Consider the following 16,148-nt stretch of genomic DNA (forward strand, 5'->3'; position numbering starts at 1 on the left):
CAAAAAATTTGAATCTAAGCATCAAAACGACAGACTTTAGCATTTTGGTTATTCACCTGGGAAGACCTGTTCTGGAGAGGAAAATTACAATTCAAGGAAGCATGAGGAAGAGCACGACACATTTCTAACAACAGAACGCAAGACTGCAGTAGCAACTACTTTCCATTTCTAATTATTTTTCTTAATTATGCTTAAGGTTGCTTTTGTAACTTCTATACAATTTCTGCCTTGGTGCAACATCTTGACAGATGTTTATCTTTCAAGTCTAATGGTAATTTTAATTAATGTAAAATATGTGAGTATTGAACTAGTTTAAACACATTAAACAGTAAAACTTCAATTTTACAATCACTCACTTGTCTCCATCATATGGCAAAATTTCCACAATGAAGTTCAATTTGTAGTCATTTCCTGAATTCTCAGCCATACATTGAAGATTTTCATACTAAGTGATCGACTTTTTGGTTAAAAACTCTCACTGCCACTACGTATGTTCAGTGAGTACAGAACGGTGGTGGAACTCTTGGCTCAAACAAATAACAGCAAGTCCATCAAGCAGTAGCTTCACATGCCATGCACAAAAATAAAACTGTTTCAGTAGCAGAATCCTCAAACTTCTTTCTTTTTCCAACAAGCATTCATCACCTAAACAATTATGAGAAATGAAAACCATCGAGCTGGTTTTCAGCTGTAGTTGTATTAGAACCGGTTACTCAAAGTGTTTCATGTAACAGTATGTCACAGCCAGTAAGACAGCCCATAGCGAAGAGATACATTTGGCCACAACACTATATCACGCTACCAAAACAACACTGTCCCTCATTGCATAAAGGACGCAGAACACACTATACTCTTGAAAAAGGAACCCATTCCAGCACCAACCGTTGTTAATATAAGGTATGAGCAAATATTTGCCTGAATGTTCAGCCATAATGTAACCGTAAGCAGGGAATGTGGGAGGCAGTGACAATATAATTGACAGCGACTTCACAAATATCCCTGATGACAGACTGCGAGATTGCCTCCACAATATTGGAATTTTGTTTAAAATAAAATGGCCCATATGTTATCATAAATAACAAAATAAATTTTGGAACCATATATTTGATCCCAATAGAAAACATAAATATCCAGTCTAGTCCAAGATACAAGGTCTCATTTACACATTCCAAATATTTATGCCAAAATTTGCTGCTTTGTTTGAAACTTGAGTTCAAAGTGACAGATATTTGCTATGTTAAATTATACGCAATGTCTTTTGAATGTCAGTGTGTCATGGGGGCCGGTACACAGCAGAACACTAACAATGCTGCAAGCTGTGACATTGCGTATCTTACCTTGAACTAAATATTTAAGAATTTACCAAGTACAAAATGCGCAAAATTTGTATGTTCTCATGATCAGTGTATGATGTAGTATCCAAAAGTTCTGAGAATGCTCCCATAACAATTTCTGGTTTCTGCAAGGAAAAACAGCCTTCCAGACCAATAATTGCCGTCTGCCGAAGTGTCCCATAACTCGTTAGGAACATCATAGCAGGAATCAACTTGCAGTAACAATCTTTAATTTCTCTGTCTTCAACAGCTGAGGAAATGTTTATGTTTCTCCAATGAAGCAGACACACATTTTATAAATGCTTTAACAGTATACACACCTCCGAGGTCTATACCACATACTGCAGACAAATTCACTGTTACAAAGAAAAGTGCATTAAAGGAAAAATTCACCAGAAACACTTCCTTGCATTCTGTTACTCACCACACTAGAAACATCATTCATAAAGATTGTAGTTCTTATTAACTTCTGAATGTTATATCACGCCCCAAATTCCATACACTAAACTGTTTCAAAAAACTATAGGTACTTACAAATTATGTTATGTTTTACATTAGATTGATATCAACCGCAACTAACATCCCCAAAAACATTCAATACAAAACCCCAGTACTGAATTTCACTAAAATCCAAGTTATTTCAGAAACAAAACATAATCCTGGACAAACGCAGCCTCACCATAATGAAAGTATTTTGTTCACTTTCTGTGAAGAACATAAAAAAATAGACATTAAACACTGCATTCAAATTCAGCACAGCAACTGCATACCTGAAAAAGCGAGATGATCATATTTTGTAGCCACGTTGTCATATTCACACCCACATGTACTGCTGCAGCCTTTGTGCCGAACACCCCTTCAGGCCAAGATATGTTCTGCTGCAATTTAACAAATTACAGTATTCGAACACAATTCAAAATTCAGTCTTCATGCAGTACTTTTGTGCTGTTGCTGGCTGTTATGGACTGGTATTTGATGTTTACAGACCAACATTCTGAAGCATCAAAGTATGAATGCAAATTCTGTGGACCATAACGGAATGTTTCAGCACAAACTGCTGTAATGATTAATTTCTAAATCATCTTTGTGCATATTTATTTTGATTACTCACAAATTCAGACACAAACACACCGCAATCTTAATTCCACACTTACCCCACAACTAGTGCCTCTTGGTGCATTATCACTATATTTTATCTAATAGATCTCATCTTGAGGTAGGATCCTGATGTTTATTTTCCTATATTTCATTGTGAGAAAATGAGCAAAGAGCCTTACCCTACCTTATGGCCATGGTTTCTTTACGAACTTCTACGTCTCCCTAGATAATCTGATAATTTGTTAACGTCTTGGTATGGTTTCAAACTTAAAATGCCACTTATCCCTGAAATCGATATAATTTTACAAATATCTTTTTTGTCATAATCCAAACTCAATAAAGTATACAATTACATTTTTGTATCCGAGAGCAGAACCATTGAACGTTGTAGTTGGAAACCAACAGCTGGAGAATGTGGAGCATTTCAAGTACTTGGGAAGCATAGTCACGACGGACGCCCTATGCACCAAGGAAGTAAAAGCAAGGATAGCCATGGCCAAGGCAGCTTTCGTCAAGAAGAGGATACTTCTCACTAGCAAGTTGGGCTTGGAGATGAAGAAGAAACTAGTGAAGTGTTACGTATGGAGTGTCGCGCTGTATGGAGCAGAGACTTGGACACTCAGGAAGAAGGAACAGAAATACCTGGAGAGTTTTGAAATGTGGTGTTTGAGAAGAATAGAGAAGATCAGGTGGACGGATCGAGTGACCAACGAAGAAGTATTGAGGAGAGTCAACGAGCAAAGAAACATTCTGCAGGCGATTACACGAAGGAAAGCTAACTGGCTGGGACATATTATGAGAAGGAATGGATTACTGAGTGATATCACAGAAGGCCAGGTTGAAGGAAAGAGAGGACTAGGAAGAAGATTGATACAGCTAACCGACGATTTTAAAAAAGGAAAGAAGATAACGTTCCAGGAATTAAAACGAGAAGCCGAGAATAGGGAACACTGGAGAGCTCTGTTTGGGCAGAGCAATGGACCTGTCGTAAGACAGAACACTGAATAATAAATAATAATCTGCCACCATTTTCTCTTCAAATGCCTTTCCCGGTTCAGATTGTCATATATTCACCCACAATGTCACATTCAATGCATAAATGGAAACATGTTATATATCCAGGTTTAAAAAAGTATAATAAAATAACCTAATCAACATTAAAGGAACATCATGGTAGATCAGAAAATAATCACATAAAATCTGTAGTTCTTTGTATGGAACTCTACTATAAACAGTATTTGCCATGGATGTTTTCTTCACTTCTCTCTTGAACTGTAAAGATCTTCTCGTTGCATGCAATAACACAAACCTACCCTTAGCCTGTATATCTCATTTCCACCAGCATGGCATGTTTCTATGAAACTAAACACATTTTCAAAAACAGCATGAACTTGGAAGCCTCTAACTACAAACTTTTGGGTATATCTCTGCGAAGTCTTGAAACTGGTTTCATTACTTTTCTGATAAAGGTAAAGTGCTGTTAGCAACAATTACATGTCACACCCAGATAAAGCTGTGCAGATTGCTGGTATTTTTGGTGTCACGCATCAATACCTCATGGAACTTACCATCTCAGATTCTCCCTTCACACCCAACATGTATATATGCACATACTGAAAGGAACGTGTAGCATCCACCTATACAAAATTTTATTTTAAAATTATAAAATAAGCTTTCACTACTTTGTATTGCATGTAATACACTGATACAGTGAATAATATTCATCATTAAACTCATCAGGCAACTGCAAGATAAAACTTAAAAATGCTTTTAAATAAAGTCTTGTCAAATCAGAGACATGAGTTGAGCGTTAACATTTCAGTAGCAAACTAACTTATCTATTATGTGATCCAGCAGAACGTCTTGAAATATAACACCAGGTCGCTCGAGCAATGCTGTATCCTTTAGTTCTTTATGTTTTATTTATTCATGGCTTATTTAACGACACTGACTGTACCTCAGACTTCAACATCAAATTATGACTGATGAATTGGAATGGATATGGGACGAAGCGCAGACATGGCTTAATCCAATGTATTATCGTGGCATCTGCATGGACTAATGAAAAGAGCATTTCAGACGAGCTTGAAAACTGGTTATTATCTGTCGACATCGATTAAACCAGAAGTTATCTCGACTTGACAAACAACCATTTCTACGAACAAATTTAAAAAGCATACGACTAAAGAATCATTTTTAACCAATATAGTAATTTGAACACAAGATTTTCCAATGACAGAACATACATTCGAGAACATGGCCATCCAAAATAAACGAATGCAAGACAATTGTAAGGACAAATGTAACTACGTATAGTTTTTAAGCTTTTCATAATTTAAAATAATTACAGATTGAACGATGCATTTTGCAAAGTTGTGTCAGAATTACCATTTTTGTGCTTTACACATCATTTTTTCCCCATGGCATAGTATAGTCATTTTAGATAATAAGAAAGATGGCAAAAGCTCTGATTGCAGTGACGTAACAGAAAGGGTTTGGAAGTTTCTTTATAGTGTTGATGTCTAGCAGATTCACCATGTAACATAAGAACCAGAAAATTATTTAAACATTTTTGATCCCTTTCATTGCTTCGAACGACAGTTTTACCATATATCAGATGTGAATGCGGTACTTTCAGGTTAACTATAAAATATTTCTGCCAGTCTGGATTTTAAACATGACTTAATTATTAGGAAGTAAACTTTATCTTGTATTTTCAGGCACCTTCAGAGAGCACAAGTGGATTATTCTCGAAGCGAATACCAGGTAAAGGATATATTTGTGTTGTCTTATGGTCCTTCCTGCATCATATCAAAAAATACAGCCCTTTAACTACCCTTGTAATTCAGGTCTGAACCAGTGTTTCACAACCCATGCAAAGGCATGCCAGAATGTCTGAGCTTATTATTCTATCTGATGTAAAAAAGCATTTACTGTGTTTTTTCATTATGTTCTGGGCCACTGGCACCAAAACAAATTTGCCATTAATATATAATAGAAGCATTTGTTTTAAAGATTGAGTCCCAAATTAATGGACCAGTCTTTCGGGTGTTCTGTAAGAATGTAAAAGGCGTTGAGTGTCGGTACCTCTCCAAACATTGGTTGCTAGTCGTCATGTATTGTGCAATTGTATGTGTTGGGTATTCAGTATTATTGATACGCTCGTCCAGATCCTTCAAAATATTCATCCTCTTGGGTCTTGGATAACACCGAATAGGACCTCGGTGTAATAACATTACATATTCCCATTTGCACTCGCACGATCTCATAACTTATGTCATTATATTTAAAATACTAATTAAATTATTGACAGATACTGATCACAAATATTTTAACTTGCGCTGCACCTGCGTATCTGATCTTCTGTCGATAAACCAGGATACACATTGTGCCTTCTCCTGTGGAGTAGCCATTTCCCTTATCTGATAATGTAATACAGCTGTTCTCATCCTCAGCCATCAACTCTGAAATGGGTCTTCTTCCAGGACGTCGTTTTCTTGGCTCTTCCACTGACAGACCGCCTCGCCGTGCGGTAAATACTGAAGTTGTCACTGGCGATGAGGGGCAGCTGAAATATGACAACACAATACAATTAATCCAGCCACTGAACCAGCAACATGCAAAGACTCCAGCTAGACACCATCAACTTGTATAGAACAAAATAATGTTAGAGGAAGAACAAGACTTGAGTTAGTTATACAAATTCTACCTTAGGCATCATCCATTATCCAGGTAATTTGACAAACACTATGACTTTGGCGTACAGCCAACTCTCAAAATATCTAATACACCTAAGACAATGGACAATATCGAACACAGTATTCATAAAATGAAACGACAAATGTCATAAATCTTGAAAGAATCACTCAAATTAATATAGGCTACAAACTTAAGCTGTAAAATTCAGACAAGTATACAGTACACCCAGGAGAGCTCAGTCAGTACAATAACACTGAGTCCCATTCAGAACTCTATCTAACAGGTATTTGGGATCTTTCCCCAGGGTAAGAATAGCGACAGCTTGAAGATGACCAATCATGCCCACATATTATCAAGTTAAGAATACAAGGAATTGTACCTCCATAAACATTCAAGCACAGGAGCAACTGTAAATGTACACAATAAAATACCATCACATTTCCAGACTAATTCTTTCAGTGCTACAATCCAACGTAACACCAAGACAAAAATAAAATAATCACTTGTTGATCTTTAAAAGTCCACCATGGATACTCTAAAGAAAGGGAATGGCTTCAATGCAAAGATGCTCATACCACATTTCACAAAATTCTCAAATCTGGTTCAAGAGTTGAAGATGGCTGTCTTCTGGAATGTAGCAAAATGCAGTCTGGTAGGTAATAGTTTATGTTTCAAAAAAGCTCACTGCCTTCAACACATCCCAAAAGATACCCATCTGTAAGAACCTCACATCTCATCTGGTTCAAAAGTTAAAAGGTGGGAAAGACGAAAAAGTGAGCACGTGCATTTCTTTCCTCTTCAGAAATTACAGGAGGATAAACAAAAAGAACACCAGAGTAATATCGGACTGTACAAACCTGTTACACGGACTCTGGTAACCATACTGGCCTGTCTGATCATAGCTGGAAAGCGTTTGTTGCTGCTTCACTGTATTCACTATTACCATACAAATCAGACCTGTAATATGGGCACCTAAGGTTTATAATTCATTACGCATCCATTACATTAAGAATGTCCACTAGTGGGATGAAGTTTGTACCTGGTTTCATGAATATATCCAAAATGGTTATAAAGCCATTAAGTGGAGACACACAAACACATGGACATGATGCAACATAAGCTTTATGAAGTAATAAAATTAAGCGGAAACTGGAAATAAAAAACAAGGAAAATAATTCCTGACATGCCCTGTATGCAGCGGGGTGGCAGGCTGATTGCTGTAGGGGGTGTAAGAGGTGTATGGCTCCTGCAATTCTGTTCCACTTCCATCTAGTGGTGTCATTGGTGACTCATATTCTGGTGGTGGAGGATCATCCATCCGAATCCGCTTCCCTCCTCGTCGCTGCATCCTAGGTGACTGTTACTATAATCACCTGAAAACACAAAGCACTACAGACTTAAAATATTTATAAAAACTCTTTTTCATCCCACATTGGCTTGGTTCAGTTAAAGTCTGCAGTGTCAGGTGATATGCATTCAAATGTAAAATTCCTCATTCTGGCAACCACATCATTATTCTTATGACTGGGTTTTGTCCATAAAAATTTAAGACAATACTTTACTACGATGCACTAAAAATACCTTTGCATTTTTATAAGTTTCACTTCCACAATGTTCTCACATACTTATACTATTTTTACTGAAGTATATGTATACAACTATTCGTACAGTACCGATTTCTTTGTGTAGCAAGCCCTAACCAGAATGGGCTTTTTAAAAATGAAAGCTGGTTATGGGCACTACTTCTACTAGCCGAAAATACTTTCATTCTAAGGTTTAAATATTCCATTCATAACTGATCTGTATATAAAAAGTTTCCCGACAAACTGTATCCCCCACAAAGGAAAGAAGGAGACAGGTTTGTCAAATTGCTTCATGAAGTAATTGAGGACAAAAGAATATTCAAAGTTTTCCCACAAGGCTTTGGACAATAAAAAAGGTTACAAATATGATTACGCACTTCTTGCAAATCAAGTACACATAATAAAATCATTATCCACATTACATACCTAATTTAAAAATGTTACAATTTTGTTGCGACTTAACATCAACACGGCACCATTACCGCTGAAACCAGGGATACTAGTATAGCCACAGGTCGTGGCTTGGAATTGATCGAAAAAGTTTCAGCTGCCCCAAGATAACGTTCACCACCAGAGCGCACGCAGTATGATTAACTTCTTCAGAATCTTATAACCTCGATGTTCTAATGATGACATGAGCGTAATGTCTAAATTAAACTAAATTATAAACCACAGAATTAAACAAACGCAGAAGCCAAAAGCTAATAGACGAGAACGCCGAAAATGACATACAAACGGCTTCCTATTAGATTTACTTCGTGGCATTTTGTATACATCGTGCACACTGCATGAAACAAATCCTATTATATGTGCAGTAATTCGTCATAGACCGATGTGCAGGTGCCTACCTAATGCAAGATCTGACCACCCAAAAAGCCTAAATTTTATGTAGACACACGTGTCTACCCTAACAATCTAACCTAGCCTAATAGAGATATACGCGGGGTAAATGGGTAGATATCAAACTGTAAACCAAGAGCCGAATATAGGCAATTACATTGTATTTGAAATTCTGAATACAATGCCAACATTAACATCGATTAGTCCACCAACAATAAAGCAAACGTGGGATATAACATTGAATTCAGACCAACAACAAAACAACTCAATGATGCTATGTTCAAAACAGCCACCACTATATAAAAATTAAAAAACTGTTTAAAATTACTAACCACTGGCTTTGAAGGTATTCGACGAGTGTTATTCTAAATTAAATTCGAAAATAAAGAAGTTCTGAAAAGCCTTGGTTCCCAAGCCTTCTATATAAGCAGTCTGGTACTATACTTTCATATCAAAACCACAACTTCATCCATAAGCTCATGTCTAAATTGTGTTATACATTTTTGAAAAAATCAGTGAACCAAATCTGTCACAACTTTCTGAAAACTATTCTTTACTTCTTGGAAACTTATGTTTATGGGCTTACACTCCCCCACCCTGGCACTAATAATAACATAGGAAAAGCGCACAGGTGTGCATAAGAAAGTTTTTCTGTATCTAGAACGTCCTAGTCCTTGCCATATTCATTGATGGATTTGGTTCTGTTCTTACAATTTGTTACGTGTTATCTGTCGCATCGTTGATCACATAGTTCACATACACATTCGGGTCCTGGTTCTTGGTTGAGTTTCGTTTTACAGATCTTGTGGTGGTAACCGTGAACTGCCAGGCTTATTTTTGCGTGCCGCAGTGGTTGGTTCGGTCCTGTCCATGCCCGGTCGGTCATCGCGTTTCTCTTCAAGTAGTCGCGACGAGTTTTCCGTAGATGGCAGCAGTAGTCTGTAACGCAGATCTTCCATCTGGAAACTTTCCTTCTCTAGCTCGTAGGCCAGTCTTGATGGCGCGTATTTTGAAACTCCAAGAGTAATTTTCACGAATCGTGCCTTGACGTTTTCCAGTGATTTTACGTCTTTCAGACTTAGGTTGGGCCATGCGATTTCGATTCCATAGGTTAGCAGTGGGACAATTTTAGCTTCGAATAGTCTTACAGCGGTTTCAAGGCTAAATTGTCTTAGATTTTTTATTTCGAGCATTCCTTTGGTAGCTGCGATAGCTCTCTCTTTAATGTGGATCCGCAGTGTTACTCCCAGGTACTTAAATACATTAGTGACTTTCAATTGTTCCTGTTTGAAGTAGACTGTGTCTTCCGCAGTCTTCCTTCCGCCTCTCCTGAATACCATCTGTACCGTCTTTTCTTGGTTGATTATGAGTCTGTTTTGTTCCGCCCAGGTTATTAGTCGGTTGAATGTTTCCTGCAAGTCACTTTTATTCGTCGAGCCTAGGTCCATATCGTCAGCATAGCTATATTGCGACGTTGCGGGTAGACATACTTTCGTGATGTCGGCCGTGGGGATGTTGAATAAGAGTGGGCTTAGTGGATCCGCTTGTAATACCCCTCTGGTTTGTACGATTTCTTTTGATGTCGTTACGGTGTCGTCGATTCTGATCAGGTTGTGGGTCAGGATGTTGTGGATTAGGATGGATGTGCTTTTATCCAGTCCTATCTTTTCCATCTTTCCAGCGAGTATCTGTCTGTCCACACTGTCAAAGGCTGTTGTGTAGTCAATGAAAATTGTGTAGTACTTCTGTTTTGGGGTTCGGAGAGCCTCCTTAATGTCATTTAGCAGGTTTTCTATTGCTTGTAGGCAGGAGCGGCCTCTTCTAAACCCAACTGCTGTTGAGGGATTTGTGGGTCGGCTATCTTCGCGATTCTTTTCGTCAGTATGGTTGTCAGCAGTTTGAATGAGCTGTTTTCTAGAGCTGTAATTGGTTGCTTTAGGGGTAGAAAAGTATACCCTCCGGAGAATTATTCTATCCAACAGGGGCTTGATCTGAACTCTAAAATATAGTGAAAAAGCGTAGGATATAGTACCCAAGATAAGACACGACCGCGTCAGTATTAGGTACCATGACCAAAGATAACTCAAACATGGTTGTAGACCACTGCGATATATGAAAGAAGGATGTGAGCAACAACGACAACTCGATAGAATGCGAGCACTGTCAGAGATGGCAGCACTTCGACTGCAGCGGCCTCACCAGAGGGGAATTTGATATAGCAAAAAGAAAGAACTGCAAGCTGACATGGTTATGCTCGGATTGCAAGCCCAAAATATTAAAGATGACTGAGATAGAAGAAAGAATAACAGAAAAGCTGTTATTACAGGTACAGTCCAAACTGGATGCCATGATGACTAAGATCAAGGAGGAACTAAAAGCTGCAACAAGCCTAGAGCTAAGACAGCAACACCCGAGGCAGACAGTGATCAAGCCAAGGGCCCCTAACCCCCCGAATGTTCGAAATGAGAAGAGTAGTAGAACCACACAGACAGCCACTTCACAGAACCAACTGAAGGAAGAGACAAAAGAGAACAGGAAACTGAAGAGGATCCCCGAGGTACCCTCGAGAAACCCCAACCCTGGCACTAATGATATGTTGATGTCAGTGGTATTGTGTGGCAGTGAAGAATCTGAAATGTTGACAGCCCAGGGGCTGACATGGCTGACTGGCCACTGCAACTTCATTTCTCAAGACCAAACTTTTTAGTGATTCGCTATATTTTCTAATCAGACTAATATTTAACTTTATTAATGCGATGTTTTATTGTGTTCGTGAGCACATCTCAGTGCTGTATCTGTAATTGGCCATCAGGCTGTTGATACAGCACACAAATAATAATAAAGAATTGACATGTAATGGAGATAATGTATAACCCTGGGAATATGAGACTGACATCCATCATAACAGTTTCAGTAGACAAAAGATAAGGTGCATCTTAAGCCTGTTGTACCTTTGATGTCGAGATCCTGTTCAAGTGTTTTACCCATTTCCATATTGTATTTGGAGACCTAGTACTGAGGCAATGCCACAACCAACCAGTAGATTAGATTAGTTTCAAAGTTCAGTAATTAAGTGTTGTTTAATGTATTATCAGTTCTTATGAGTCAGCTATCAATCAGAATGTGTCAGCAAATACTGTTCTGAAATACGGAACTAATTTTGAGGTTCGTGCGTAAGAATCTCGCATGACTGGCATAAATTTGAAGTCTTGATAATGAATAGCTGCTGTAAATCTGGCATATGACTACAGTTTCTTACCTTGTAGCATTCTTCCCATGTGTGCTTCAACCATCTGTTGGTGATGCTGCGAATGACAAACTTGAACGTCGTTAACTGACTCTGCATTTTCTGCCTCAGAAGCCATCACTTCAGGTTGTAAGTGCTCCACTCTGTTGTTATTACAAGGGCCTTTGTGATGACGATGTGATGGTAGGTCGATACTGTGAAGCACAAATCCTTTTTGTACCTAAAACCTAATTTCTTTTTCTGAGGTATAAAAATGTTGTAACAATTATTCCTGCTGGAGTCTTTTCTGTTATCAATAATCCAAATTGAAACTTGATTTGTTGATTTTCAGAATGAAATATATTCACAAAATTTTGCTTGTTAAACCTGAATGGAAGAGCCCACTTGGAAGAGCTAGGAGTACATGGGACGAAAACAATTAAAATTGAACTTACGGATATGGTGCTATGGTGTGAACTGGATTTAGGTGGCTCAGGATTGGGATCAGTGGCAGGCTGCTATAAGAATAGTAATGAATCTTCAGTTTTTGTAAAAGGTAGGGAATTGCTTGATTGGCTGAATGTTCAGTAGCTTTTCAAGGTCTCTGCACCATTGAATTAAATAGTTGGTACCGCATTTGATTCAGTACATCAAGTAAACTATACTGTACTATATTGTACGTACAACAGTGTAAAATAATAATGTGTTAAATATAACTCATACGAAATATGAAGAATACACAGGTCGTAAAGTCAACTTACAAATTAACTAATAATAAAATAAGATCATATGGACTCATTTTAAGAATGAACAAAGAGACGATGACAGTAAAGGAATTAAATATAAAAGTGAAAGGAAAACACACAAGAGGGAGACTGATAGAGATTTAAATACAGTGAATAAATAGTGCAATTCTTATGTTACTGCATTACATTAACATGGATTATGAGGTTTTATGTGCGCACTAATTGAATTTACTGCAAGCTGAAGGCTGTAAACATTTTGTGTTATCCGACATTAATGTTGCAAATTTGGATCCTGTAACATTTTCACATGATCTAAAATTTATTAATGAGACTTCCTCTCATTACCTTGTAAGAGATTAGTGTTTACTGAAGAGTAATGTCTTGTTCTTTCTATGTGTTTTTATGCGGTCCTCTTAGAACATATAATTCGGACATCAATGTGATTTTACACTTGCATTTTCCAAAAATTTTGAATTTGTATTAGGATCGTCTTTATTCTTTCAGATAATTTTTAAGTATAGGTAATTTTATACCATCCCTGGTATAAAAAATGTTGACAGAGGTGTTGCCCAGAACCTGGCCTTGATATTTTTAGACTAAATAATTAATGAAAACATGAACATTCACGTATGTCCCACCCCTTTAGCCCCATTCACAGATTTTTGGTACTTGATAGGAAACCTGGGTCTCTCTCAGAAATCACACATCACAATCATTCTTAGATGATATGATCATCTGAAACTCTTACAGCCCCACTATTTCGACAGAAAAGAAAGTTATGATGTTTGAGGAATCTATAAAATTACAGCATTTTGAAAACTGAATCTCCTGTCTTCAGGCAGAAAAGAGAAGAACAGAAAACTTAGCCCTGGTTGGACTAGCCTCAGACCTTGTCCATCTCTGGAAAGAAAGAGCAGGTCTGAGGCCAGCTCGACCAGAGGACTCAGCAGAATTTAATTCATTCTTAGCAATTTTGTTTCTACAGATGATCTTGATGGAGATACGTATCTGTTGTTACGAAGCTATTCGACCAGATGTATATTATAGTGCATACAGATATAATTCTTTACATATTATTGAATATAACTGTTTTAAACTAAAATTATAGTTTTTAATGAGACTGCAGTTTAGTTCACACATCTACTTTTAATGATGATTGTTGTTTTGTGTTAAATTATGTTAAATCTGAACCTCATGTAAATGAAGACATTTTAAAAATGAAAGGCACCAAGTTATTTGGGATTTGATTTGCTCCTTTAAGCATAGGTGACAAACGAAGTGAATAGTTCTACTGCATTATTCATAATAAAATATCCTGCATTCAAAATTTGGTTTCCATCAGAAAGGAATTTAAATTAAGTATCAAACATTTGAATTTCTTCAGTGAGGATATTACTTATTTCAGGAATTAAAAAGTCATGTGTTTTCAAATAAAAACCACGGTTCCAGAGAATCTGACGTAAATACGTCTCAGTATTTAGATTATATTTAGGCAATAAATACAATGAAAGGAAAGGTTTAAAACACCCTCTTCAGCTTGTTCAGTGAGGTTATGTTATCCGATAACGTTTTATATCAATTATAGTGGTTAATAAAATAAAAATATGAAGTTTTGAAGCTTAAGGGAAAAATATGCTATCGACATTGTTTCATAACTTTCGTTCTCACGTAATACAGCGTAAAAACGGTGGTCTTCAGTTTCAATAAACGCCGGAGAATTTACTGTCTAGCTGAGCGACTATTAGGTTGTTAAAAAGAACTCTGCCCCACGAAGATTGACTTGTTAATGTAAAAATACTATTTTATGAGGTTAAGCAAAACCTATTAACTTTTCCCGTACGTCAGGTATAAAAGTTAAAAATGTGTCAGTTACACGTCCTTTTCGCATGCTGAAAAGTGTAAGTCAGTGGCAAATTCAACTCCACTTACGTACTTAAAGCTGCAGATTCCATTTCGTTACGAGTGCGTCTTCTCAAGCACTAAGTCGCCGATCGACTTGTAGAAACAAGTTCAAGGAAGAAAGGCAGAACAAAGATGGCGGACACGTTACATTTAATATCATGGATACCCTAAACAACAATACACGAGGGTTTCTAACCTACGTCTCCCGCAAATAAAGTTAAGCCGTGTTAAGCAACAGTCAGCGAACTAAGTATCATCCAGTCTACACGATTAAAATACGAGGTGTGTGGCCTACCGTTGACCATTATAAATAGATCAATGTTTGTAAATTATTATATGGCACGAGAATGTGCACAGGAGATTATACCCTTCAGAGCCTGAAGAAGGAGAATGTATGTTTCTCCGTAACGGTGGTATCTACCTAAACGTCCACGCATGGCATTAAAAACCGGAAGGTTTCAACCTCATTCAGCGACTATGAAGTAAATAAAACATTATTTGAACGCGCGTAGACATGAGATTAATAAACGTCATCTTCCACGTATCAAATAATATTTCAGAGGCCTAAACGGTTCCTATTTTGTGAGAGTCGAAAACTGTTCGCTGTTATTAGTACAATACAAATTGTTCCTCCGGTTTCAAGCTTCAACTCTTTCCACATACACGATTTTCCCCTGAGGGAACAAGGATGAGGCAGTGAGGGCGGAGACTCGGATGTTTTTCATCGCTCTAATAGACTTTATTAAATTAAAAATTAAATCGCACGGAAATGGCTGCTTGAATGCTAACCACATCGCTCGCTAAATTGGTGAGATTTATATAATTATATTCCTCAACTTTTAGTCTGAAATGTTTATGTTCACTACGACGATGGATTGTTAAAATATCTATAATAAATCAGCTGTAACCAATAGTTCTTGGTTTTAAAATTTACCTTGAATTAATATTTTGTATTAGATGGAATTTTATTTTAGCATAAGTAATGTTCATCAGCCAACGATTCAGAAACTGCTATTCTCTGTTATGTCTGAAAACAATTTAAAACATATAAATACGAAATCTTTTGACACTAGGTCTTCTTGATTTCAGGTCTTCCTCAGTTGTTCAATAAACCACAAATAAAATTAAATATATTTTAATGCTATTTCGTGCATTAGTCCGGACTAGACACACGACCGAAAAACTTCCCCGGAAGACTTTTAAAAGAATGAACACAATTTCTGGTAAGACAGACTTGATCTTGGTGTTTGGTTATCGCATCATTTAACAATGACGAGCGAGCAATCGCGTTCTGCGCGAGGAAATGCATCTGAATGAGTAATAAATGAGCATAGCAGAGCGTGTACTTTTTTCGTTTCAGATGCTGTTTAAGTGTGGCGGTTCTGCGAGGTTCAGTGTACGCCATGGGCGGTTTCTCTAGTAATGTTTATCACAGAACGGCTGAAAGATACGACTGCGAGACGGACCAGTGGTCAGTGTTCGCTCCAATGAACACAGGACGATCCGATGGAAGTGCGGCTGGACTGAATGGTACGTAAATCCTGTTAAAGTGTAGTGTATGAAAAGTCGCGGGATTTGAGGTTCTCACGACGGGGAGTACGAAGATACCTGTCGTTTCGCTTCTGCCGACGTTTCGGACGAACTTTATGCCTTCATCATCAGGGAATTCCTCTTCGCTCTTGATCTTAGTTTCCCTCCCTCCATTATCCAATATTCTTTC

At 37.5% G+C, this 16,148-nt stretch overlaps 1 protein-coding gene and 1 long non-coding RNA gene across 8 annotated transcripts; one reads left to right on the plus strand and one right to left on the minus strand.

Annotated features, from left to right (window-relative positions):
• Positions 1-1,547: 1,547 nt before the first annotated feature.
• On the minus strand, positions 1,548-14,519 carry LOC147873112 (uncharacterized). Of its 7 annotated transcripts, none has more exons than XM_087353004.1 (5): positions 14,460-14,519; positions 11,814-11,995; positions 7,319-7,504; positions 6,989-7,088; positions 1,548-6,000 (listed from the first exon to the last, which is right to left on the minus strand). In XM_087353004.1, exons 3-5 carry the CDS (start codon positions 7,398-7,400, stop codon positions 5,736-5,738), a joined length of 447 nt encoding a protein of 148 aa, XP_087209130.1. In that variant the 5' UTR covers positions 7,401-7,504; positions 11,814-11,995; positions 14,460-14,519; the 3' UTR covers positions 1,548-5,735. The 7 variants fall into 7 exon arrangements, with proteins under 7 accessions (XP_087209130.1, XP_087209131.1, XP_087209135.1 ...); XM_087353005.1 differs by having other exon boundaries at positions 7,319-7,520; XM_087353009.1 differs by lacking the exon at positions 6,989-7,088 and having other exon boundaries at positions 7,319-7,520.
• LOC147873113 (uncharacterized) lies at positions 6,000-6,577 on the plus strand. Its single transcript, XR_015536206.1, has 2 exons — positions 6,000-6,164; positions 6,436-6,577. It is a non-coding gene; the product is annotated as an uncharacterized LOC147873113 (long non-coding RNA).
• Positions 14,520-16,148: the final 1,629 nt, after the last annotated feature.

This window comes from Zootermopsis nevadensis, unplaced genomic scaffold (assembly GCF_977971745.1).
Source record: "Zootermopsis nevadensis isolate Lab colony 2312 unplaced genomic scaffold, Znev_1.0 Znev_ptg000021l, whole genome shotgun sequence".
Taxonomy (NCBI): Eukaryota; Metazoa; Arthropoda; class Insecta; order Blattodea; family Termopsidae; genus Zootermopsis; species Zootermopsis nevadensis.